Raw genomic sequence first — 27,239 nt, 5'->3', positions numbered from 1 at the left:
TGTGGCACTTTAATTCCACTTTTGGAATGACTGAAATAAAAAACAAGACGTCAAACACAAGCCAAGATAGCAGGGCCCCGACCCAAAATGTCACCCATCCTTTTCTCCAGAGATGCTGCCTGACCCTATTTAAGAGAGAGTTAGATAGAGCTCTACGGGCTAGTGGAGTCAGGGATACGGGGAGAAGGCAGGCACGGGTTATTGATAGGGGACGATTAGCCATGATCACAATGAATGGCGGTGCTGGCTCGAAGGGCCGAATGGCCTCCTCCTGCACCTAGTTTCTATGTTTCTATGACCCGCTGAGTTACTCCATCACATTGTGTCTATCTTTGGCCAGCATCTACAGTTCCTTGTTTCTATATTCAAACAGAAGCAGATTCGCAAAACTAAGGATTAGACGTTTGGCCTTGTTTTTGAAAACTATGAAAAAGACACATATAATTTTTGTAAAATGAATGACTTCATTAACCCCAATACAATTGTATCCTATTATTGGTTTTTTTCCCCCAAAACCATTCAAAATCATTCCCCTTGTAAAAGGCAGCGTAGAAGGCAATATTAGGCCATTCAGCCCATCGTCTCAACTCCGCCATTCAATCATGGTAGATCTATTTTTCCCTCTCAACCCCATTCTCCTGCCTTCTCCCCATAACCTTTGACACTCTTACTAATCAAGAACCTATGAATGTCCGCCTTGAAAAAGCCAATGACTTGTCTTCCACAGCTGTCTGTAGCAATGAACTCCACCGAGTCACCAACCTCTGACTAAAGAAATTCCTCCTCATCTCCATTCTAAAGGTACATCCTTTTACTCTGAGTCTGGTCCTAGACTCCCACATTAGTGGAAACATCTTTTCTGCATCCACTCTATCCAGGCCTTTCATTATTCAGTAGGTTTCATTGAGATCCCCCCCTCGTCCTTCTAAACTCCAGCGAGTACAGACCCAGAGCCTTCAAACGCTCTGCGTACATTAATGGTCGTGGTATGATATTTAAGACACCATTCCAAATAAGTAAGCACTCTGCATCCTCTGTCAATGCAAGGCTTAGATGGAAGTATTATATACCTGCAATTATTAACTTGATTTCTCTCTCCTGGTCACTGGTGCCGCTGTGATGTACTTTACAGGTGTAAAGCGAGTCTTGATCTTGCTGTATATCAGGCACTAACTCTAGTACACTAGTGATGCTGTAGGATTCATCATCATGCTTCATCTCACTGATGTAATGTTTATATGTGGACATCTCCCCGTCACCACCGTGAATAGTTGTCCTGTTGTCCTCCTCCATTCGAACTATTTCTTCTGCCTCCATGTTCTTTCTCTTTCGTTGCCACGTGATACGTAAAGGTCTCGGTTTAAACCCAGTGATTGAACAGATCAAAGATGTAGATTCATTGTGAATGATGCAAGAGGGTTTGAAGATGTTTGAAACCTTGGGTGGCACTTTGAGAAAAGAAAACAAACAAATCAACTAGTTGGAATTCACAAAAGCAAGAATATATTACATTACTGTGTGAATTTTCCGTGACTTTATGAGTCGACTGATGAGAGAATCTCCTAAAAGAGTTGCGGTCATGTTGCAGGTCTGCAGACTTTGGTTAGGCAGCAGTTGGAGTAATGCGTGCAGTTCTAGTCGCCCCATTGCAAATGTATTAGCATCCAAATTAGCTAGAAAAAGCAGCCTACCAGAGGACTGGTAAAAATCCAAAGTCCAGCAGACGAGGACAAAGGGCTTAATTAGGAAAGGGAAAATAGATTATGAAAGAAAACTGGCAGGGAACATTAAAACTGACTGCAAAAGTTTTTATAGATATGTGAAGAGAAAAAGATTAGTTAAAACAAATGTAGGTCCCTTGCAGTCAGAAACAGATGCACAGATCATGGGGAACAAGGACATGGCAGACCAATTGAATAACTACATTGGTTCTGTCTTCACTAAGGAAGACATAAATAATCTTCCGGAAATAGCAGGGGTCCGGGGGTCAAATGAGATGGAGGGACTGAGTGAAATCCAGGTTAGCCGGGAAGTGGTGTTAGGTAAATTGAATGGATTAAAGGCCGATAAATCCCCAGGGCCAGATAGGCTGCATCCCAGAGTACTTAAGGAAGTACCCCCAGAAATAGTGGATGCATTAGTGATAATCTTTCAAAACTCTGTAGATTCTGAAGTGGTTCCTGAGGATTGGAGGGAGAGAGGGAGGGAGAGAGAAAACGGGGAATTACAGACCAGTTAGTCTTACATCGGTAGTGGGGAAAATGCTAGAGTCAGTTATTAAAGATGGAATAGCAGCACATTTGGAAAGTGGTGAAATCATTGGACAAAGTCAGCATAGATTTACGAAAGGTAAATCATGTCTGACGAATCTTATATAAGTTTTCGAGGATGTAACTAGTAGAGTGGATAAGGGAGAACCGGTGGATGTGTTATATCTGGACTTTCAGAAGGCTTTCGGCAAGGTCTCACATAAGAGATTAGTATGCAAATTTAAAGCACACGGTATTGGGGGTTCAGTATTGATGTGGATAGAGAACTGGCTGGCAGACAGGAAGCAAAGAGTAGGAGTAAACGGGTCCTTTTCAGAATGGCAGGCAGTGACTAGTGGGGTAGGGCAAGGCTCGGTGCTGGGACCCCAGCTATTTACAATATATATTAATGATTTGGACGAGGGAATTGAATGCAACATCTCCAAGTTTGCGGATGAAGCTGCGGGGCAGTGTTAGCTGTGAGGAGGATGCTAGGAGGCTGCAAGGTGACTTGGATAGGCTGGGTGAGTGGGCAAATGGATGGCAGATGCAGTATAATGTGGATAAATGTGAGGTTATCAACTTTGGTGGCAAAAGCAGGAAAGTAGGCTATTATCTGAATGGTGGCCGATTAGGAAAAGGGGAGATGCAACGAGACCTGGGTGTCATGATACACCAGTCATTGAAAGTAGGCGTGCAGGTGCAGCAGGCAGTGAAGAAAGCGAATGGTATGTTAGCATTCATAGCAACAGGCTTTGAGTATAAGAGCAGGGAGGTTCTACTGCAGTTGTACAGGGTTTTGGTGAGACCACACTTGGAGTATTGGGTACAGTTTTGGTCTCCTAATCTGAGGAATGACATTCTTGTCATAGAGGGAGTGCAGAGAAGATTCACCAGACTGATTCCTGGGATGTCAGGACTTTCATATGAAGCAAGACTGGATAGACTCGGCTTGTACTCGCTAGAATTTAAAAGATTGAGGGGGGATCTTATAGAAACGTACAAAATTCTTAAGGGGTTGGACAGGCTAGATGCAGGAAGATTGTTCCGGATGTTGGGGAAGTCCAGAACAAGGTGTCACAGTTTAAGGATAAAGGGGAAGTCTTTTAGGACTGAGATGAGAAAAATATTTTTCACAGAGTAGTGAATCTCTGGAATTCTCTGCCACAGAAGGTAGTTGAGGCCAGTTCATTGGCTATATTTAAGAGGGTCTTAGATGTGGCCCTTGTGGCTAAAGGGATCAGGGGGTATGGAGAGAAGGCAGGTACAGGATACTGAGCTGGATGATCAGCCATGATTATATTGAATGGTGTTGCAGGCTCGAAGGGCCGAATGGCCTAGTCCTGCACCTATTTTCTGTGTTTCTATGTATAACTACTAATGTATTAGTTGTCATCAGACAATTGAACATCCCATTACCAACCAGAGAATGGTCCTGATATAATTTAGTTAAGTTTAGAGGTACAACGTGGAAACAGGCCCTTCGGCCCATCGAGACATACATGATAAAAGGTAGGCAGTCAGAATATTTTTCCCAAGGTAAAAATGTCAAAGACTGGAGGGCATAGCTTTAAGATTAGAGTGGCAAAGTTTAAAGGAGAGGTGAGGGGCAAAGTTCATTGTTAAACACAGCGTGGAACACGTTGCCAGGGGTGGTGGTGGAGGAAGATACAATGGTGGTGTTTAAGAAGCTTTTAGATAGGCACATGCATATGCAGGGAATGGAGGGACATGGATTGCGTGCAAGCAGCAGAGATTAGTTTATCTTGGCATCATGTTCAACATGGACATTGTGGGCCAAAGGGGCCGTTCCTGTGTTGTGCTGTTCCATCCTCTCATTGCATAAAACATATCAATGTTACAAATTATAGATGTTAATATGAACGCATAATCACGCATTTAGAGTATTGTGTTCAGTTTTGGACACCTTGTAATAAAGATGTTGTCAAGCTGGAAAGGGTGCAGAGAAGATTTACGAGGATGTTGCCAGGACCCGAGGGCCTGAGCTATAGGGGAGAGGTTGAGCAGGCTAGGACTCTATTCCTTGGAGCGCAGGACGATGAGAGTGATCAAGTAGAGGTGTAGAAGATCATCAGAGGAATAGATCGGGTAGATGCACAGTCTTTTGCCCAGAGTAGGTGAATCGAGGACCAGAGGACATAGATTTAAGATGAGGAGGGTGGAAAGATTTCATCGGAATCTGAGGGGTAACCTTTTCATACAAAGATGGTGAGTGTATCGAACAAACTGCCAGACGAGATAGTTGAGGTAGGTACTATCACAATTTTAAAGAAATATTTAGACGGGTACATGGATAGAACAGGTTTGGAGGGATATGGACCAAATGCAGGCAGATGGGACAAAGTTGGTCGGCTGGGCAAGTTGGGCTGAAGGGCCTGTTCCTACGCTGTACACTCTATGACTCTGAAGACATTCAGAATTAAATCACAATATATAGACATTAATGATTAAAGAAAACATTTATACTTTACCTCCTTTAACATCCAGTATCAAAGTCTTTGATATCGGCTGTTTCAGTGATTTATGTTGAACTTCAATGGTTAATTCAGCCCCTGCATCCTGGTTAACATCTGGATATATTTCCACATTGATCATCACACTGGAAATCCCATCTGCATCAGTGTCATATTTGGGTTCCAATGGTGTAAAAGATGCATTGACATAATTTGAATTCATAAGAATGCTCGCTTCATTGTGACCCTCTCCGTTGATCTTTCCATTTCTGTTTTCAGTAGATTTTCTGCTGTCCCAATCTAAAATAGTATTTCTCATGTCATATATTTCCCCCTTCCTCCTTAGGTATAAGCGAATTATAATTTCACGAGGTCGGAATGGACAAACCCACCAAGTGGCCATTTCTTTTTCAAGATGTTGCATGGTTTGATGTCCATTGGATCCAGTGATCTTTGGAGGAGCTAGTCAAAACAAAGCAGGTAATTAAAACTTGGCAATCTAAATGTACTTTCTGAAGATACAAAGGTCTGAAGAAGGGTCTCGACCTAAAACGTCGCCTATTCCTTTTCTCCAGAGATGCTGCCTGACCCCCTGAGTAACTCCAGCATTTTGTGTAAACCAGCATCTGCAGTTCCTTGGTAGACAAAAGTGCTGGAGGAACTCAGCGGGTGAGGCAGCATTTGTGGAGCAAAGGAAAAAGGAAAGGTTTTGGGCCGAAACCCTTCTTCAGATTGATGCAGGATGGGGGGGGGGGGGCTGGAAGAAGAAAGGAAGAGGAGGAGCCCGAGGGCTGAGGGAGAGCTGTGAAGGGAAGAAGAAAGCAAGGGCTCCCGGAAATTGGAGAATTCAATGTTCATGCCATTAGGATGCAGACTGCCCAAGCGGAATATGAGGTGCAGCTCCTCCAATTTCCAGTGGTGCACCCTCTGGCCATGGAGGAGGCCCAGGACAGAAAGGTCAGATTCAGAATGGGAGGGGGAGTTGAAGTGCTGAGCCACCGCGAGATCAGGTTGGTTGATGCGAACCGAGCGGAGGGTTCGGCGAAACGATCACCAAGCCTACGCTTGGTCTCACCGACGTAGATCAGCTGACATCTAGAGCAGCAGATGCAATAGATGAGGTTGGAGGAGATGCAGGTAAACCTCTGTCGCACCTGGAACGACTGCTTGGGTCCTTGATTGGAGTCGAGGGGGGAGGTGACGCGACACGTGTAACATTTCCTGCGGTTGCAAGGGAAAGTGCCCGGGGAGGGGGTGGTACGGGAGGGAAGGGAAGAATTGACCAGGAAGTTACGGAGGGAGCGGTCTTTGCAGTTGTACAGGGTCTTGGTGAGACCACACCTGGAGTATTGCGTACAGTTTTGGTCTCCAAATCTGAGGAAGAACATTATTGCCATAGAGGGAGTACAGAGAAGGTTCACCAGACTGATTCCTGGTATGTCAGGACTGTCTTATGAAGAAAGACTGGATAGACTTGGTTTATACTCTCTAGAATTTAGGAGATTGAGAGGGGATCTTATAGAAACGTACAAAATTGTTAAGGGGTTGGACAGGCTAGATGTAGGAAGATTGCTCCCGATGTTGGGGAAGTCCAGGACAAGGGGTCACAGCTTAAGGATACGGGGTAAATCCTTTAAAACCGAGATGAGAAGAGCTTTTTTCACACAGAGAGTGGTGAATCTCTGGAACTCTCTGCCACAGAGGGTAGTCGAGGCCAGTTAATTGGCTATATTTAAGAGGGAGTTAGATGTGGCCCTTGTGGCTAAGGGGATCAGAGGGTATGGAGAGAAGGCAGGTACGGGATACTGAGTTGGATGATCAGCCATGATCATATTGAATGGCGGTGCAGGCTCGAAGGGCCGAATGGCCTACTCCTGCACCTAATTTCTATGAAAGCAGACGAGGGGAAGATGGGAAGATGTGGTGAGTGGTGGGGTCACGTTGGAGGTGGCAAAACTGACGGAGGACTATTTGTTGTATGTGACGGCTGGTGGGGTGAAAGGTGAGGACTAGGGGCACTCTGCCCTTGTTACGAGTGGGGGGGATGGGGAGTGAGAGCAGTGTTGCAGGGTATTGGAGAGAACCTCGTGAGAGCCTCAACTATAGTAGAAAAGGGGAATCCCCGTTCCCTGAAGAATTTCCGATGCCCTGGTGTGGAACACCTCATCCTGGGAGCAGATGCGGTGTAGACGGAGGAATTGTGGAAGTTGGGGGCTGGAGTCCTTACAGGACGCTGGGTGGGAAGAAGTGTAGTCTAGATAGCCATGGGAGTCAGTGGGTTTATAATGCATGTAAGTCAAAAGTCTATCACCTGCGACGGAGAAAGCGAGGTCAAGAAATGGTAGGGAGTGTCGGTAAATGTCCAGGTGTACATGAGTGCCGGATGGAAGTTAGTGGCAAAGTTGATGAAGTTACATGTGGGTGCAGGAGGTAGCACCAAAGCAATCGTCGATGTAGCGGAGGTAGAGGTCAGAGATGGGGCCATGATACGTCTCGAACAAGGATTGTTCGACGTACCCTACAAAGAGGCAGGCATAGCTGGGGCCCATGCGCGTGCCCATAGGTAAGCCTTGTATTTGGAGTAAATTAGAGGTGTCAAACGAAAAGTTATTAGGGGTAAGGACCAGCTCCGCTAGGCGGAGGAGAGTATCAGTGGACGGGGATCGGTTGGTTCTCCGGTCGAGAAAGAAACGGCTTTGAGACCATCCTGGTGGGGGATGGAGGTGTAGAGTGACTGGACGTCCATGGTGAAGATGAGAGGATGGGGGCCTAGAGAAAGGAATGCGTGGAGACGACGGAGAGTGCCTGAGCTGTCTTGAACATAGGTAGGGAGGGAATTAACCGGGGGGGAGGGATAGGATGGAGTCGAGGTATGTGGAAATAAGTTTGGTAGGGCACCAACTGGCAGAGACAATGGGTCTACCAGGACAGTCAGGCTTGTGGATTTTGGGGAGAAGGTAAAATCGGGCCGTGCCGGGCCAGGGAAGAATGAGGTTAGAGGCTCGTGGGGGGGGGCAGGGACAGGGAGTTATGAAGTCAGTGATGGTGCTAGAGATAGTGGCCTAGTGCTTGTAGGTGGGTTCATGGTCCAGGGATAAGTAGGAGGAGGTGTCTGAGAGTTGGCGCCAAAACTGCTACTTCACACCACCAGACACCCGAGTTCAATCCTGACGTAGAAACATGGAAAATAGGTGCAGGAGTAGGCCATTCGGCCCTTCGAGCCTCCACCGCCATTCAATATGATCATGACTGATCATCCAACTCGGTATCCTGTACCTGCCTTCTCTCCATACCGCCTGATACCTATAGCCACAAGGGCCACATCTAACTCCCTCTTAAATATAGCCAATGAACTGGCCTCAACTTCCTTCTGTGGCAGAGAATTCCAGAGATTCACCAATCTCAGTGTGCAAAATGTTTTTCTCTTCTCGGTCTTAAAAGATTTCCCCCTTATCCTTAAACTGTGACCCCTTGTTCTAGACTTCCCCAACATCGGGAACAATCTTCCTGCATCTTGCCTGTCCAACCCTTTAAGAATTTTGTAAGTTTCTATAAGATCCCCCCTCAATCTTCTAAATTCTAGCGAGTACAAGCCGAGTCCATCCAGTCTTTCTTCATATGAAAGTCCTGACATCCCAGGAATCAGTCTGGTGAACCTTCTCTGTACACCCTCTATGGCAAGAATGTCTTCGCTCAGATTAGGAGACCAAAACTGTACGCAATACTCCAGGTGTGGTCTCACCAAGGCCCTGTCCAACTGCAGTAGAACCTCCCTGCTCCTATACTCAAATCATTTTGCTATGAATGTTAACATATGATTCGCTTTCTTCACTGCCTGCTGCACCTGCATGCCTACTTTCAATGACTGGTGTACCATGACACCCAGGTCTCGTTGCATCTCCCCTTTTCCAAATCAGCCACCATTCAGATAATAGTGTACTTTCCTGTTCTTGCCGGCAAAGTGGATAAGCTCACATTTATCCACATTATACTGCATCTGCCAAACATTTGCCCACACACCCAGCCTATCCAAGTCAACTTGCAGCCTCCTAGCATCCTCCTCACACCTAACACTGCCCCCCAGCTTTGTGTCATCCGCAAACATGGAGATGTTGCATTCAATTCCTTCATCCAAATCATTAATATATATTGTAAATAGCTGGGTTCCCAGCACTGAGCCTTGCAGTACCCCACTAGTCACTACCTGCCATTCTGAAAAGGACCCGTTTACTCCTACTCTGCTTCCTGTCTGCCAGCCAGTTCTCTATCCACATCAATACCGTGTGCTTTAAGTTTGTATACTAATCTCTTATGTGGGACCTTGTCGAAAGCCTTCTGAAAGTCCAGATATAACACATCCACTGATTCTCCCTTATCCATTCAATAAGATTCGTCAGACATGATTTATCTTTCATAAATCCATGCTGACTTTGTCCAATGATTTCACCACTTTCCAAATGTGCTGCTATCCCATCTTTAATAACCGACTAGCAGTTTCCCCACTACCGATGTTAGACTAACTGGTCTGTAATTCCCCGTTTTCTCTCTCCCTCCCATTTTAAAAAGTGGGGTTACATTAGCCTCCAATCCTCAGGAACTACTCCAGAATCTAAAGAGTTTTGAAAAATTATCACTAATGCATCCACTATTTCTGGGGCTACTTCCTTAAGTACTATGGGATGCAGCCTATCTGGCCATGGGGATTTATCGGCCTTTAATCCATTCAATTTACCTAACACCACTTCCCAGCTAACCTAGATTTCACAGTTCCTCCATCTCATTTCACCCCCGGTCCCCTGCTATTTCCGGCTGATTATTTATGTCTTCCTTAATGAAGACAGAACCAAAGTAGTTATTCAATTGGTCTGCAATGTCCTTGTTCCCCATGATCAATTCTCCTGTTTCTGACTGCAAGGGACCTACATTTGTTTTAACTAATCCTTTTCACTTCACATACAGTGGCTTGCCAAAGTATTCATACGCCTTGACCTTTTCCACATTTTGTCCTGTTAAAATCACAAACGTAAATGTATTTTATTGGGATTTTATGTGATAGACCAACACAAAGTGGCGCATAATTGTGAAGTGGAAGGAAAATGATACACGGTTTTCAAATTTTTTTACAAATAAAAAACTGAAAAGTGTGGCGTGCAAAAGTATTCAGCCCCCTTTACTCTGAACGCATTGAGGAACATTCTCCATTTGTCAAATTACCTGGTTTGTATTTCACGAAGTAAACATAGAGTCCAAAGGCAATTAGTGCGCATAGAATAATTCCAGCAAATAAAACTCCAAGAATAGCCCCTGTTGACGAATGTTCCACAGGTTCTGGAATGTAAAACACTAAGAATCAGCATATCCACAAACACCATGCCACGTGAAATAACCTTCTTTATTTGCAGACTCCTTCATTTTTGCCAATAGTAAATAACAATAGACGTGGACAGGATTTTAAAGAGGCGACACGAGGAACTGCAGATGCCAAAATGTTGTGTAGAACACAGAGTGCTGGAGTAACTCAGCAGCTTCTCTGGAGAACATGGATAGGTGATGTTTCGGGTCTGGACCTTCCTTCAGTCTGATTGTAGTGGGGGAAAGATGATAAGAAAATGGGGGTTGGACAAAGTGGTAGGTGAGGAGGGATTTTTACTGATTTGAGGATGGGTGGACAAAAGGCTAGAGGTGATAAGGAGACAAAATGTGTCAGATAAGGAGAGAAGGGGAGGAGTGAAATGTAACATGGAGGGAGGAATTTTGGTGGAAGGGGCGGGGGGGGGGGGGGGGACAGTTATTAAATACATTGAAACCATAATTGTGCAATTTATATCCCCTTTAATTAAAGGCATAGGAATTCCAATTAGTGATTCCATGACCTGCTGCAATCAGAAATAACAAGGGTTTACAGGGCTATTCACACCTCAATTTCTGACTCGACTCACCCACACATACAGAAGAGTGGTGTGTGATAGTTAGTTTTAGATGCAGCATAGTGGCACAGCAGTAGAGTTGCAGCCTTACAGCGCCAAAAGCCTGGGATCAATCGTGCTGTGTATACAAGTGCTGTATATACAGAGTTAACTGGCAATAAAGTAAATCCTGCTGCTGCATATTGGAAAGGAGAGATTAAGAGATTAAGGTAATGTACATAGAAAGGAAAAAATGAGAAAAATATAGAAAAACTAGGCAACTGAAAAAAACTATGCTTTAATGGCATATGGAAAGAACAAATTTAGAACAGTACACAGGAACAGGCCCTTCGGCCCATAATGTCCATGCTGAACATGATGCCAAATTAAATTAATCTGCCTGTATATAATCCATATCCCTCCATTCCCTGTATATCTATGTGATCATTTAAGCCTATTTAATGCCACTATGGTATCTGCCTCCACCACCACCCCTGGCAGCGTGTTGCAGACACTCTCTGTTTAAAAAAACTTGCTCTGCACATATTCTTTAATCTTTGCCCTGTTCACCTTGAAGCTATGTCCTCCAGTCTTTGACATTTCCACTCTGGGATAACGGTTCTGACTTCGACACCTATCAATGCCTCTAATCATGTTAGATATTTCTATCAGGGTCTCCCAAAGCTTGCACGGCCAGGGCCACAAACATCTGTATGAATTACTAGGCAGTCAATGAAAGACCAGCACCAAACTTCCCCACCAAACCACAAATGTACCAGGATTATGATCATTCTCAATGGCTGAGACAGTATCTACTTGTGATGGAAGAGAGTGATACAGCATGGAAATAGGCCCTTCAGCCCAACTTCTCCATGCTGACCAAGATGCCCCATCTACAGTAGACCATCGAAGTAAGAATTTAATTGTTCCGTTTTCGGTACAAATGTCTATTAAACACTTGGAAGAATTTAATTGTCCTATCTGGGACACATGACAATAAACTCTCTTGACGACTTGACTCTCGACACCTGTCCTTATTTACCCCATATCCTTCTAACCTCTCCAAATGTCTTTTAAATGTTGTCTCAACTACCTCCCCTGGCAGCTCCTTCCATATACCCACCACCTCTTTCTGAAAGAGTTATTCTCAAATTTCCAATAACTCTCCCCTCTCATCTTAAATCCTCCCATTCTTATCTTGGTCAAAGGATAAACCCCAGTTAAAGCGCTGCACATCTCAGTGAAGGATATGTATTAAGCACACACAAATATTTTCATATATATTATTGGAAACATTTTAATAAAGTACGCTGTAAAATATCTCCAAGTTCCTATGAATAAATAACAAAATAAATTTGTCCTGCACCAGCCACATTGAAGCAAAGGCCAAGAAAGCACACCAATACTTTGTGGTCCTGACCTCCCATCTACCTCATTGGAGACCTTTAAACGATCTTTAGTTGGACTTTATTGGACTTCAAAGTTTGTACTAAATGTTGTGCCCTTTATCCAAGCACTGTGGACAGCTTGGTTGTATTCATGTATAGTCTGTTATCAGGCAACTGAATCATCCTCTCAACAATTAGACAACAGTCCTGAGCAACTGGCAAACCGCACTGGAAACCCTTGGACTATCTTTAATCGGACTTTACGGGGTTTTATCTTACCCTAAATGTCATTTGTCATGGATCTGTACACTGTGAATGAATCAATTGTAATCAGGTATAGTCTTTCCGCTGGGTACACAAAAATACTGGAGAAACTCAGCGGGTGCAGCAGCATCTATGGAGCGAAGGAAATAGGTGACGTTTGGGCCAAAACCCTTCTTCAGACTGATGGGTGGTGGGGGGGAGATGGAAGGAAAAGGGGAGGAGGAGCCCGAGGGCGGGGGGGGGGAGGGGGGGGGGGGATGGGGGGAGACAGCTCGAGGGTTAAGGAAAGGGAGGAGACAGCAAGGGCTAGCAAAATTGGGAGAATTCAATGTTCATGCCATCCGGACGCAAGCAACCCAGGTGGAATATGAGGTGCTGTTCCTCCAATTTCCGGTGTTGCTCACTCTGGCAATGGAGGAGACCCAGGACAGAGAGGTCAGATTGGGAATGGGAGAGGGAGTTGAACTGCTGAGCCACGGAGTTCAGGTAGGTTATTGCAGACTGAGCGGAGGTGTTCGGCGAAACGATCGCCCAACCTCCGCTTAGTCTCACCGATATAAATCAGCTGACATCTAGAGCAGCGGATGCAGTAGATGAGGTTGGAGGAGATACAGGTGAACCTTTGTCGCACCTGGAACGACTGCTTGGGTCCTTGAATGGAGTCGAGGGGGGAGGTGTAGGGACAGGTGTTGCATTTCTTGCAGTTGTAACGGAAATTGCCCGGGGAGGGGGTGGTACGGGAGGGAAGGGAAGGGAAGAATTGACAAGGGAGTTGCGGAGGGAGCGGTCTTTGCGGAAGGCAGACATGGGGGGAGATGACTGGTTAGCATACAACTCAAGCTTTTCACTGCACTTTGGTACACGTGATAATAAACTAAACCAAACTAATCTTTTCTGGACTTTAGAAGGATGAGAGGGGTCCTTAAACTCTTAAAGGATTAGACAGACTAGATGCAGGAAAAATGTTCCCGATGTTGGGGAGTCCAGAACCAGGGGTCACAGTTTAAGAATAAGGGGTAGCTCATTTTGAACTAAGTTGAGGAAAATCTTCTTCACTCAGAGAGTTGTGAATCAGTGGAATTCCCTGCCACAGAAGGCAGTGGAGGCCAATTCACTGGATGGTTTCAAGAGAGTTAGATTTAGCTCTTAGGGCTAAAGGAATCGAGGTATATGGGGAAAAAGCAGGAACGGGGTACCGATTTTAGATGATCAGCCATGATCATGCTGGCTCGAAGGGCCGAATGGCCAACTCTTGCACCTACTTTTCGATGTTTCTGTGACATAATAACATGTAAACAAAAGCTTTTCACTTTACCTTGGTACATGTGACAATAAACTAAACTAAACTAATCTTTTCTGGACTCGAGAACACACAAACAAAGCTTTGAACTGTACCTCGGTAGATTTGGCAATAACTAAACCATACTTTTCCAAAGGATGTAACATACCTTCGACTGTGAGTTTCAACTCGAGCGAGAGAGGGTCAGTATATGATTTATGCTCCATGACACACTTGTACACATTGCCATTATCAACTAGAGTTGGTTCAATTCTCATTGCACTGGAGACATTAAAGGTTTTATCCGGATTACGAACTGGAGGTGTGTTGAAGACATCGTGGCTTAGTTTCTCAGTCTTATCCTTGGATACTTTTTCCCAGTAGATGTTATGTGCCTCAGGGTAAAATCCCGTAGCATCACATGTCACCAGCTTCTCCGCACCAGTCTCAATGGTAACATGTTGTGTGGATAAATGCAGCTTCGGCTGAGCTGTATTAAAGACAAGTGCAACCTCGGGTTAGTTGCCATGCAGTGTATTACCAGAAATATCTAAGTCACATTATAAGACTCTTAAGTCTAAGGGCCACTGTCACACAGCACAGAAGCAGACCCTTCAGCCCAATTTGCCCACAATGACCAAAGTGCCCCATCTATACTAGTTTAGACTTTAGACATGCAGCATGGAAACTGGCATGGTCCCCAGAACACAACACAATACTCTAAATACAGCCTCACCAACCTCCTATATAACTGCAACATGACCTCCAAAATTCTATATTCAATACGCAGGCCGATGAAGGCCAATTGGTGAAAGCCATTTTTACCATCAAGATCCAGTAATAACAGGTTTAAAGAAGGACCTGCAGATGCTGGAAAATCGAAGGTAGACAGAAGTGCTGGAGATGCTCAGCGGGTGCAGCAGCATCTATGGAGCGAAGGAAATAGGCAACGTTTCGGTCCGAAACCCGAGGGGGGGGGGGGGGGGGGGGGGGGGGGGGGGGGGGGGGGGGGGGGGGGGGGGGGGGGGGGGGGGGGGGAAAGGAGAAAGGAAGAGCAGGAGCCAGAGGGCTGAGGGAGAGCTAAGAAGGGGAGGAGACAGCAAGGGCTATCGGAAATTGGAGAAGTCAATCTTCATGCCACTAGGGTGCAGACTGCCCAGGCGGAATATGAGGTGCAGCTCCTCCAATTTCCGGTGGTGCGCAGTCTGGCCATGGAGGAGGCCCAGGACAGAGAAGTTGGATACGGAATGGGAGGGGGAGTTGAAGTGCTGAGCCACAGGGATATCAGGTTGGTTAATGTGGACCGAGTTCCAATTCGTGTACACCGCATCTGCTCCCAGGATGAGGTGTTCCACACCAGGGCATCGGAAATGTCCTCATTCTTCAGGGAACGGGGATTCCCCTCCCCTACTATAGATGAGGCTCTCCCCTCCCCTCCCCTACTATAGATGAGGCTCTCACTAGGGTAACACCGTAACACTGCTCTCTCTCCCCATCCCCCCACTCGTAACAAGGGCAGAGTCCCCCTAGTCCTCACCTTTCACCCCACCAGCCGTCACATACAAGTAATCCTCCATCATTTTCGCCACCTCCAACGTGACCCCACCACTCGTCACATCTTCCCACCTCCCCCCGTCTGCTTTCCGCAAAGACCGCTCCCTCAACTCGAAGGTCAATTCTTCCCTTCCCTCCCGCACCACCCCCTCCCCGGTCACTTTCCCTTGCAACAGCAAGAGATGCTACACTTGTCTCTTTACCTCCCCCCTCAACTCCATTCAAGGACCCAAGCAGTCGTTCCAGGTGCGACAGAGGTTCACCTGCACCTCCTCCAACCTCATCTATTGCATCCGCAGCTCTCGATGTCAGCTGATCTACATCGGTGAGACCAAGCCAGGCTTGGCGATCGTTTCACCGAACACCTCCACTCGGTCCACATTAACCAACCTGACCTCCCGGTGGCTCAGCACTTCAACTCCCCCTCCCATTCCCAATCCGACCTTTCTGTCCTGGGCCTCCTCCATGGCTAGAGTGAGGACCACCGGAAATTGGAGGAGCAGCACCTCATATTCCGCTTGGGCAGTCTGCACCCTAACAGCATGAACATTGAATTCTCCAATTTCCGGTAGCCCTTGCTGTCTCCTCCCCTTCTCAGCTCTCCCTCAGCCCTCTGGCTCCTCCTCTTCCTTTCTCCTTTCTTCTCCCCGCCCCCGCCCCACCCTACATTAGTCTGAAGAAGGGTTTTAGCCCGAAACGTTGCCTATTTCCTTCGCTCCATAGATGCTGCTGCACCCGCTGAGTTTCTCTAGTATTTTTGTCTACCCCCAGTAATAACAGAGCAGATCACCACAAGTAAAGTTGACGGTGTTTTACCTAAAACTCGCAGTTCCGAACTCTTCTGTGCCTTTTCAGGAGTGACAAACACAACGCAAGTATACTGCCCTTCATTGTTCAATTGGACATTATTAAGATGAAGTGAAGCATCTCCTTTGGATAGTTCAATGTCGGATATTTCTGTGCCAGGTTTCTTGAGCTTATGTACTCCCGTTTCAAAAACATAGATTTTTTCCTGGCCTGGTCCGAACCACTGCACACCTACATTTGTCAAGTCAAGCGGTGCTGTAAACCCAGTAAATTTACATTCCAACAAAACCGATTCGTTCAAATGTACTTCCATCGGACTGGCAAAAATGTTCATATCCAACGAATCTAAATGGAAATCAAAAACATGAAGTTCAGTTTAGTTTATTATTATCCCGTGTACCGAGGTACAGTGAAAAGATTTTTGTTTGCGTGCTATCCAGTCAATAAATGACTATACGTGTTCAAGAAGGAACTGCAGATGCTGGAAAATCGAAGGTACACAAAAATGCTGGAGAAACTCAGCGGGTGCAGCAGCATCTATGGAGCGAAGGAAATAGGTAACGTTTCGGGCCGAAACCCTTCTTCAGACTGATAGGGGGTAGCGGGGAGAAGGAAGGAAAAAGGAGGAGGAGGAGCCCGACGGTTGGGGGATGGGAGGAGACAGCTCGAGGGCTAAGGAAGGGGAGAAGACAGTGAGGGCTAACAAAATTGGGAGAATTCAATGTTCATGCCCGCCGGATGCAGGCTCCCCAAGCGGAATATGAGGTGCTGTTCCTCCAATTTCCAGTGTTGCTCACTCTGGCAATGGAGGAGACCCAGGACCGAGAGGTCGGATTGGGAATGGGAGGGGGAGTTGAAGTGCTGAGCCACCGGGAGGTCAGGTAGGTTCTTGCGGACCGAGCGGAGGTGTTCGGCGAAACGATCGCCCAACCACCGCTTGGTCTCACCGATGTAGATCAGCTGACATCTAGAGCAGCGGATGCAGTAGATGAGGTTGGAGGAGATACAGGAGAACCTCTATCGCACCTGGAACGACTGCTTGGGTCCTTGAATGGAGTCGAGGGGGGAGGTAAAGGGACAGGTGTTGCATCTCTTGCTGTTGCAACGGAAAGTGCCCGGGGAGGGGGTGGTGCGGGAGGGAAGGGAAGAATTGACAAGGGAGTTGCGGAGGGAGCAGTCTTTGCGGAAGGCAGACATAGGGGGGAGATGGGAAGAAGTGGCGAGTGGTGGGGTCATGTTGGAGGTGGCGAAACTGACGGAGGATTATTTGTTGTATGTGACGGCTGGTGGGGTGAAAGGTGAGGACTAGGGGGACTCTGCCCTTGTTGCGAGTGTGGGAGAACAAAAGACTATACATGATTACATGAATCTGAAGAAGGGTCTCGACCCGAAACGTTTCTTCTATACAGTAATGCTGCCTGTCCCTCTGAGTTACTCCAGCATTTTGTGTCTATCTTAGGTTGGTTTGCATGATGGTCGAAGCTACGTCCACGGTTCTCTGCAATTTCTGGCGGTCTTGGATAGAGTTGTTCCTAAACCTGGCTGTGATGCATCCCAACTTCCAATTCCTTCTTAGGAAGTGAAGGCGTGGTTGGCTTTCTTGGCCAAACCGACAATGTGAATGGTCCAGGAAAAATTGCTGGTGAGATTTATTCATAGGAACTCGAAGCTTTCGACCAATCTACTTCTGCAATGTCAATGTATACTCAAGGAACTGCAGATGCTGTTTTACAAAAAAACTCACACAATGTGCTGGAGTACTCAGCTGGTCAGACAGCATCTCTGGAGAACATGGATAGGCAACGTTTTGGGTCAAGACAGTGCTTCAATGGAAATTGAAATCTCCAATTTCCCTGTCCACCAATGACCTGGCTTTTGTCTTGCTTTTAACCTTCAGCCTTTGTCCACATATCTGCCAATACCCCCCCCCCCCCCCCCCCCCCCCACCACCTTTTAGGGCGGCCCAGTGGAGCAATGGTAGAGTTACTGCCTCCAGCGCCAGAGACCCAGGTTCGATACCGACTACGGGTGCTGTCTGTACGTAGTTTGTACGTTCTTCCTGTGACCTGCTCAGGTTTTCTTCAAGAACTTTGGTTTCCTCCCACACTTCAAAGACGTACAGGTTTGTAGGTAAATTGGTTTGGTGTAAATGTAAATTGTCCCTAGTGTACGTAGGATAATGATAATGTACAGGGATCGCTGGTCGGTGCAGACTCAGTGGGCCTGTTTCCTTGAGTTTAAGCATCACCTAATTATCTGGTAGGTTGCTGAAGTGCCTGATCACAAACACCAACACTAACCCCTCAACATTCTACAATGAACATACAAAATCACTCATCACTATTAAAGAGGGCCCCTACATCTACCCACCAGTTAAGACGTAATCAACATCAGTGACAACGAATTTCCTCTCCATGATCTCATGGTCTTTGTGAGATTTTCCATGTGCAAACTAGACCACTCACTGTGTTTCTAATATTGCAACTGTGATCATGCTTCAAAAATACTAACAATTCAAGGAAATCAGGGATATTTTATGGAAGAGATAGATTGATTAGTACGGGTGTCAGAGTTATGGGAAGATGCAGGAGTATGGGGTTGAGGGGGCGAGTTAGATCAGCCATGATTGAATGGTGGGGTAGACTTGATGGGCCGAAAGACTGTTCTAAGACTGCTCCTACCCTTATGAAATCCATTCAAATCTGGGCAGCACGGTGGCAGAGCAGCAGAGCTACTGCTTTACAGTGTCAGAGACCTGGGTTCCATCCTGACTATGAGTGCTTGTCTGTACGTTCTCCCCGTGACCTGCGTGGGTTTTCTCCGGGAGCTCCGGTTTCCTCCCACACTCCAAAGACGTACAGGTTAATTGTAGGTTAATTGGCTTGGTGTAAATGTAAAATTGTGTAGTCGGGTAGTGTAAGTGTGCGGGGATCACTGGTCGGTGCAGACTTGGTGGGTTAAAGAGCCTGCTTCCACGCTATATCTCTAAACTAAACAAAAAAACTAAATTGTCATTGCAAATGTGGAACTGAAACAGGGTTAATGACCAGGAGGTTGGAAAAGGATATACTGACTGCAAAAGCTGCAATACTGTCAGGGAAGCACAAATGGTGACTAATGCTATTCAGGAAGGGATGCCTTACTCAGTCTTGCTTGTCTGTGCCCGACTCTAGACCTACACCACGGTGCTTCTCTGTGGTAATGTAACAAACCACTACTGCCATTTTCAAACAGAGTAAAACTGGTTGTGTGAAGATGGAATCACATTGCTGGAGTAGCTGAGTATAACATATACTGAGATAGCATATCCATGGACAGGTATTTATTTACAATATATATTAATTGTTTGGACGAGGGAATTGAATGCAACATCTCGAAGTTTGCGGATGACACGAAGCTGAGAGGCAGTGTAAGCTGTGAGGAGGATGCTAGGAGGCTGCAAGGTGACTTGGATAGGTTGGGTGAGTGGGCAAATGCATGGCAGATGCAGTATATTGTGGATAAATGTGAGGTTATCCATTTTGGTGGCAAAAACAGGAAAGTAGACTATTATCTGAATGGTGGCCGATTAGGAAAAGGGGAGATGCAACGAGACCTGGGTGTCATGGTACACCAGTCATTGAAAGTAGGTGTGCAGGTGCAGCAGGCAGTGAAGAAAGCGAATGGTATGTTAGCATTCATAGCAAAAGGATTTGCGTATAGGAGCAGGGAGGTTCTACTGCAGTTGTACAAGGTCTTGGTGAGGACGAACACCTGGAGTATTGCGTTCAGTTTTGGTCTCCTAATCTGAGGGAAGACATTCTTGCCATAGAGGGAGTACAGAGAAGGTTCACCAGGCTGATTCCTGGGATGGCAGGACTTTCATATGAAGAAAGACTGGATAGACACGGCTTGTACTCGCTAGAATTTAGAAGATTGAGGGGGGGATCTTATAGAAACGTACAAAATTCTTAAGGGGTTGGCCAGGCTAGATGCAGGAAGATTGTTCCCGATGTTGGGGATGTCCAGAACAAGGGGTCACAGTTTAAGGACAAGGGGGAAGTCTTTTAGCACCAAGTTGGGAAAAACATTTTTCACACAGAGTGGAATTCTCTGCCACAGAATGTAGTTGAGGCCAGTTAATTGGCTATATTTAAGAGGGAGTTAGATGTGGCCCTTGTGGCTAAGGGGGTCAGGGGGTATGGAGAGAAGGCAGGTACAGAATATTGAGTTGGATGATCAGCCATGATCATATTGAATGGCGGTGCAGGCTCGAAGGGCCGAATGGCCTACTCCTGCACCTATTTTCTATGTTTCTATGATAAGTAAGCAGACAATTGGGACTAGAGTAGATGGGGCATCATGGTCGGCATGGACGAGTTGATCCAGAAGAGAAACAGCACGTCACATGAACATTGAATTCTTCAATTTTAAATAACCAAACCCCCATACCCCTCCCTTCTCCCCCACCCCTCCCCTCTGCCCCACCTCAACTTGTCTCACACCTTCTGTCTTTTCACCTCTGGCCTTTGACTAACCATTTGCTTTGTCTCGTCTCTTTCAGCATTCTCTCCACCCCCCATTTATCTGAAGAAGGGTCCCAACCCAAAACATCACCCATCCATGGTCTCCAGAGATTTGTCGGAAGGAACTGCAGATGCTGGTTTACACTGTAATTTAAAAAAGCTGGATTAACTCAGCGGGACAGGCAGCATCTCTGGAGAGAAGTTTTGGGTTGTATAGGAACTCCTTCTTTGGTGGAAAACTGACGCAAAATGCTGGAGTAACTCGTGACAGATCGCCCTGTTTTAGTAGTTCTTAGATCTTTTTGTTTTCTTTCACACGTCTAAAATATCTCCACTCCTTCACAAAATATAATCTACTTAGCAAAAACAAATCAAACGATAATTACATTACATCATATAACTCGCAAAACATTTCTGGACAAGTTTTTGGGCGCGGCTCTTTGAGATTCAACGATCACATTTGTAACTGCAAGGACTGCACTCTGCAAAGAGCCATCACATTGTCAGCATTGCAAAGAATAAACAGATGCCGTAGACTTTTTAAGATTGATTGGAAAGTGCAACTTGCAGGGAAAAGAGTGTTTGAGGGAAAGAGGGAGAGAGAGAGAGAAAGAGGCGGAGGGAGGGAGAGAGAGGGGGGGAGAGAGAAAGAGAGAGGGGGTGGGGGGCATTGGCCGTTACCTGCGGCGGGTAGCAGCCCCGCCAGCGCCAGTACCAGCGCCAGTACCAGGGTGGGCAGCCGGGTTCCCGGAGAGGAGCAGCAGCCCCTCAGCCCCCAGACATCCCCCGTCCGGCCGCAGCCCGCACCCTTCCCCGCCACCATCTTGCAGAGATTAATTACTTTCGTTTTCGTGCCCTCGCGTTGTTTCCCGGCTGTACATCCGCTGGCTTTGAATATTTATTTATTACAGCGGTGGGAACTAGATGTGTATCGAGGTGGCCCTGTACAATAACACAGATGCACACTGACACACAGTGCTGGAGTAACTCAGCATAGAGTCTGTGTGAAAACAGACATTTCGGCCCAACTTGTCCACACCGGCTAACATGTCCCAGTTTCACTAGTCCCACCTGCCTGTATTTGGCCCAAATCCCTCCAAACCTGTCCGGTCCATGTACCTGTCGAACTGATTCTCTGGTCCTCGATATCCCTGCACCGTGCATCTACCCGACCTATGCCTCATGGTTATATACACCTCTATAAGTTCACCCCTCATCCTCCTGCGCTCCAAGGAATAGAATACCAGCCTGTTTATCCTATGTCCCTATAGCTCACACATTCGATTCCTGGCAACGTCCTCGTAAATCTTCTCCATACCCATTCCAGCTTGACACCATCTTTCCCATAACATGGTGCCCAGAACTGAACACAATGTTGTAAATGCTGCCTCAATGTCATCTTATATAACTGCACATGTTCCCTATGTTGGGGGAGTCCAGAACCAGGGCTCAGTTTGAGTAAGGGGTTGGCCATTTAGACAGATAGATAGATAGCCTTTTATTGTCATTCAGACCGAAGTCTGAACGAAATTGCAGCAGTCATACATATAATACCATACAATAAAACAACAATAAATACACATTAACATCCACCACAGTGAGTCCACCCAGCATCTCCTCACTGTGATGGAGGTAAAAGTCTTAGGTCGCAGTCTCTTCCCTCCTCTTGTCCCTCTGCGCTGGGGCGATAACCCCCCCCCCGGGCGATGTTAAGAACAGTCCCGCGGCTCAAACACCGCGGCCCGGGGTGGTTGAAGCTGCCGCCCACCAGTCCTGCAGAAGCAGCTGCTGGCCCGCGGCCGAACCCCGGACTCAGGCCACCGCCGCCAGAACACCGTCCCAGCCACCCTCACGTGAGTACTGCGCCGTCTTCAGCCTCGGGCTGGGCCGCCCCGACTTGGGCGCCAAACCTCCCCCGGACCGGGCCGCCCCGACTTGGGCGTCGCTTCTCCCCCCGGACCGGGCCGCCCCGACTTGGGCGTCGCTTCTCCCCCCGGACCGGGCCACCCCGACATGGGAGTCGCTTCTCCCACCGGACCGGGCCGCCCCGACTTGGGCACCGAACCTCCCCCGGACCGGGCCGCCCCGACTTGGCGCCGAACCTCTCGGGCTGCCAGCGCCGCACCTTCCCGAGCTCGGCCGCTCCGATGGGAGCCTCGTTCCACCCTCGGGCTGGCCGCCCTCACGGGAGCGTCCCAAACTCTTCCAGCCCTGAGCCGGACCACCCTCACGGGAGCGAGCTCAGAGCGAGTCCTGACGGTGCTCTGCCTCCGGAGCCTCGAGGTCGTCAGCTCCATTAGGCCTCAGTGCAGACGGAGGCAGAGAAGGGGAATACGACAAAAAGGTCGTATTCCCCCGCAGGGAGAGACTGCAAACCCCGTTTCAACCCCCCCCCCCCAAAGCACAAGCTAAAACCAAAAACTAAACAAAATAACAACATGAAAAACACAAAGACAACGGGACCGCCGGTAAGCCGCTGCAGCCAGATCCGCGCCGCCACTCCGAATTTAGGACTGAGACGAGGAAAAACGTTTTCACCCAGAGAGTTGTGAATCTGGAATTTTCTGACACAGAAGCAGTGGAGGCCAATTCACTGGATGTTTTCAAGAAAGAGTTAGATTTAGCTCTAAGGGCTAAAGGAATCAAGAATGATGGGGGGAAAATCACGAACAGGGTACTGATTTAGATGATCAGCCATGATCATATTGAATGACAGTGCTGACTCGAAGGGCCGAATGGCCTACTCCTGCACCTATGTTTCTATGACCTCCGAACTTCCATTTGTAGGAAGGAACTGCAGATGTTGGTATACACTGAAGATAGACACAAAAAAAATGCTGGAGTAACTCAGCGGGAAAGGCAGCATCTCTGGAGAGAAGAAATAGGAGATGTTTCAGAATGAGTCAGGGGAGAGATGTGGAAGGGTACGGTGAGAAAATGACAGATGATAAGGAAATGTAGAATGGTTCATTGTTCATTGTTCGCTGAGGGGAAGGTGACAACGAGACATACAATCAGTAAAATTAATCAGGACAGTGAAACTAATCAAAGAACCAGGGTGGGGGAGAGACGGGGCGAGAGGGAAAGCAAGGGTTATGTAAATAAATCAATATTCATACCACTGGAGTGTAAGCTGCCCAAGCAAAATATGACGCGCTGTTCCTCCAATTTGCGTTGGTCCTCACTCTGACAATGGAGGAGGCCCAGGACAGAAAGGTCAATGTGAGAATGGGAGGGAGAGTTATAGTGTTTATCAACCAGGAGATTGCGTAGGTCTAAGCGGACTGAGTGGAGGTGTTCAATGAAACGATCGCTGAGCCTGCGGTTGGTCTCGCCGATATACACGAGTCCACACCTGGAACAGCAGATACAGTAGATAAGGTTGGAGGAGATGCAAATGAACCTCTGCCTCACCTGAAAATACTGTTGGGGTCCTTGGACAGAGTCAAGGGGGGAGGTATAGGGCCAGGTGTTGCATCTACTGCGGTTGCCGGGGTAAGTAGCTGGGGAGGGGGTGGCTTGGGCCTTTATCGCCCACTCCACCCATCTGCCACTCACTCCACTCCCACACTTGTATCCACCTATCACTTGCCAAGCTTTGTCCCACCCCAACTTTCTTTTCAAGCTTTCACCCCACGACTACAATTAGTCTGAAGAAAGGTTTCGACCCGAAACCTTGTGCTAATTCCAGAGGAAATGAACCAATCTGATCAGTAGAATAAATTAGTAACTTAGAATAAGTTACATTCTGTAGAATATTGTACACAAATCAAAGTGCTGGAGGAATTCAGCGGGTCAGGAATGGACAAGTGACATTCTCGACCCGAAACGTCTTCTGTCCATTCCCTCCACAGACGCTGTCTGACCTTCTGAGTTTCAGGTGCACTTTGTGCATTGCTCAGGATTACAGCATCTGCAGTTTAATACTGAGGCTGCAGTTTGGGGTGGGGGGGGGGGGGGGGGGGGGGGGGGGGGGGGAACCTGGGTTGGAAGTGGGGCCAGGGTCCAGGATATTGAGCTGCAGCAGTTCAGAGCTACTGATCGTGGTGGGACTTGAAGCATCAGGAAGGGAGACAAGGGAGCGGGAGTGGGTACAGCATGGAAACAGGCCCTTTGGCCCACAAAGTCCACGCTGACCAACGCTCACCCGTTCACACTATGTCTATGTGATCCCACTTATAGAAGGTACAGAGGATTGAAAGCGTGCATCACCTGACTCAGGAACAGCTTCTTCCCTCTGTTATCAGGCTTCTGAATGATCCTTCCATAAGCTAGGGTACCAGAGGATTCACCTCTACCCCATTGCGGACATTGGACTTTGTCTCCGGAACTGATTCTGCACTGTGTATCTTCCAATTCTACTTGAGTTTGACGATTATATTTATGTATGGTATATCTGATATGTTTGGATAGCATGTAAAACTAACTGTACTTTGATATAGGTGACAATAATAAACATAATATATACAAATTCACCACTGATTTTCCAGCAACCAGTGGTCCGGCATCTCCTTTAATCCGGACAAAATTACAAGAACACATTTGAAATCCCCCTCGGAAGTCCCCTGGGAAATGTGGCACCTAGGTCAGGTGGCCGATCTCGACCTCATTGGGACTTCCATGCCGATCAGTGGGTTGATTTTGCCCCCTGTGGCCGGGGCTCTGGGACTCCAGCCCGGCCGGAGCCGGCAGATCTGTTCCCATATCCGGCACCTGAGGCCGACTCTACAGACCAGTATCTCAGCCCCCTCCCTCCTTGTCAATGCTGTCACCTCTGTTATTTTGGCAAACCAGACAATACGGCAAGTCTGCGGATCCCGACAAAGTAGTCATATAATTCAGAACAAAACTATAAATAGTTGAGGCAGAAAATATCACTGATCTCAGATCACTGGGTGAATTTGTATTGGGATTAATTGTGAGATATATTTAAATACATTTATTATTTAAACCATTGCAATATAGAATAAAAACAATTTGTGATAGGAACAATACATAATTAATACTGCAGGAATATGTCGAGGGTACCAATAAAATTATTTTTTTTAATTATGTAATAGAAATATGGTTGTTATATTGGTTCAAAATATTTCTTCTAAATTTGTGCAATTCACATGTTGCTGAAATATAATTTTAGTTGAAACTAGACCAAGTGAAGACCCGTTAGGTCTGCTCCCTCAACGGTGTGGCCCCCAACGCAATATTCCACCACTCACCCGTTCCCCCAACGCAACTGAAGGCGTTCCTGAATGTAAGATTTCAGCACTCACCTGCCTCCCTCAGCAGTGGACTTGAAAAAAAATCCAATTGCACCTCCCTTGCCTGCTGCAGCACTTTCAATTGCAATACCAATTGGCCCTCCCCCTCCCCCTCCTGTTCAAATATCCCATTGAGGTGTAATTCAGAGTGTTCCTGTCTTGCAACTTTGTATTGATGTGTGTTGGGAGCTGGGAGAAAGGATTTTGACAGTAAAAATGCAGTTAAAGTTGGCATATTTAAAGCATTAATCGCGAATAACTTTGGAAATATAGGAATTAATGCGACAGGAAGATGTTTATCGCCACCACGGGAAAAATGTGAGTAGGATGTGTGAAAATGGGAAGGCTGTGACCTAGCGTTTGGAAGAAGATAGGAATTAACCAGATTGACACAGAGACACAGGCAGAGACACATCGTGGGCACAAACAAGACAAAGACTTTTGGTTATCAAGAAGGAACTGCAGATGCTGGAAGATCGAAGGTACACAAAATTGCTGGAGAAACTCAGCGGGTGCAGCAGCATCTATGGAGCGAAGGAAATAGACGACGTTTCGGGCCGAAACCCTTCTTCAGACTGATGGGGGGTGGGGGGGAGAAGGAAGGAAAAAGGGAGGAGGAGGAGCCCGAGGGCAGGGGGATGGGAGGAGACAGCTTGAGGGTTAAGGAAGGGGAGGAGACAGCAAGGGCTAGCAAAATTGGGAGAATTCAACGTTAATGCCATCAGGACGCAAACTCCCAGGCGGAATATGAGGTGCTGTTCCTCCAATTTCTGGTGTTGCTCACTCTGGCAATGGAGGAGACCCAGGACAGAGAGGTCGGATTGGGAATGGGAGGGGGAGTTGAAGTGCTGAGCCACCGGGAGGTCAGGTAGGTTATTGCGGACTGAGCAGAGGTGTTCGGCGAAACGATCGCCCAACCTCCACTTAGTCTCCCCGATGTAGATCAGCTGACATCTAGAGCAGCGGATGCAGTAGATGAGGTTGGTGGAGATACAGGTGAACCTTTGTCGCACCTGGAACGACTGCTTGGGTCCTTGAATGGAGTCGAGGGGGGAGGTGAAGGGACAGGTGTTGCATTTCTTGCGGTTGCAACGGAAAGTGCCTGGGGAGGAGGTGGTACGGGAGGGAAGGGAAGAATTGACAAGGGAGTTGAGGAGGGACCGGTCTTTGCGGAAGGCAGACATAGGGGGAGATGGGAAGATGTAGCGAGTGGTGGGGTCACGTTGGAGGTGGCGGAAATGGCGGGGGATTATGTGTTGTATTTGCTGGCTGGTGGGGTGAAAGGTGAGGACCAGGGGGACTCTGCCCTTGTTGCGAGAGCGGGGATGGGGAGAGAGAGCAGTGTTGCGTGGTATGGATGAGACCCTGGTGCGAGCCTCATCTATGATGGCGGAGGGGAATCCCCGTTCCCTGAAGAACGAGGACATTTCTGATGCCCTGGTGTGGAACATCTCATCCTGGGAACAGATGTGGCGTAGGCAGAGGAATTGGGAGTAGGGGATGGAGTCTTTACAGGGGGCAGGGTGGGAAGACATGTAGTCCAGATAGCTATGTG

At 47.3% G+C, this 27,239-nt stretch overlaps 1 protein-coding gene across 9 annotated transcripts in view; it reads right to left on the bottom strand.

Moving 5' to 3' along the window:
* Positions 1-27,239, bottom strand: part of LOC129705966 (uncharacterized) — a 129,858-nt gene that overhangs the window by 35,656 nt on the left and 66,963 nt on the right. For 6 of the 9 annotated variants that reach the window (XM_055649928.1, XM_055649931.1, XM_055649930.1 and 3 more), the window contains exons 4-9: positions 15,931-16,266; positions 13,730-14,050; positions 9,938-10,051; positions 4,742-5,185; positions 1,071-1,448; positions 1-30 (exon numbers count right to left, since the gene is read on the bottom strand). The exon at positions 1-30 is cut by the window's left edge and continues 279 nt beyond it. In XM_055649928.1, coding sequence (XP_055505903.1) covers positions 1-30; positions 1,071-1,448; positions 4,742-5,185; positions 9,938-10,051; positions 13,730-14,050; positions 15,931-16,266 — 1,623 coding nt within the window. The other 3 variants (XM_055649936.1, XM_055649935.1, XM_055649934.1) reach the window with 3 other exon arrangements.

The sequence above is a fragment of the Leucoraja erinacea genome, chromosome 18 (assembly GCF_028641065.1).
Source record: "Leucoraja erinacea ecotype New England chromosome 18, Leri_hhj_1, whole genome shotgun sequence".
NCBI classification, from domain to species: domain Eukaryota; kingdom Metazoa; phylum Chordata; class Chondrichthyes; order Rajiformes; family Rajidae; genus Leucoraja; species Leucoraja erinaceus.
Note: the sequence above shows the minus strand (reverse complement) of the source record. Positions and strands in the feature narration are given on the sequence as shown.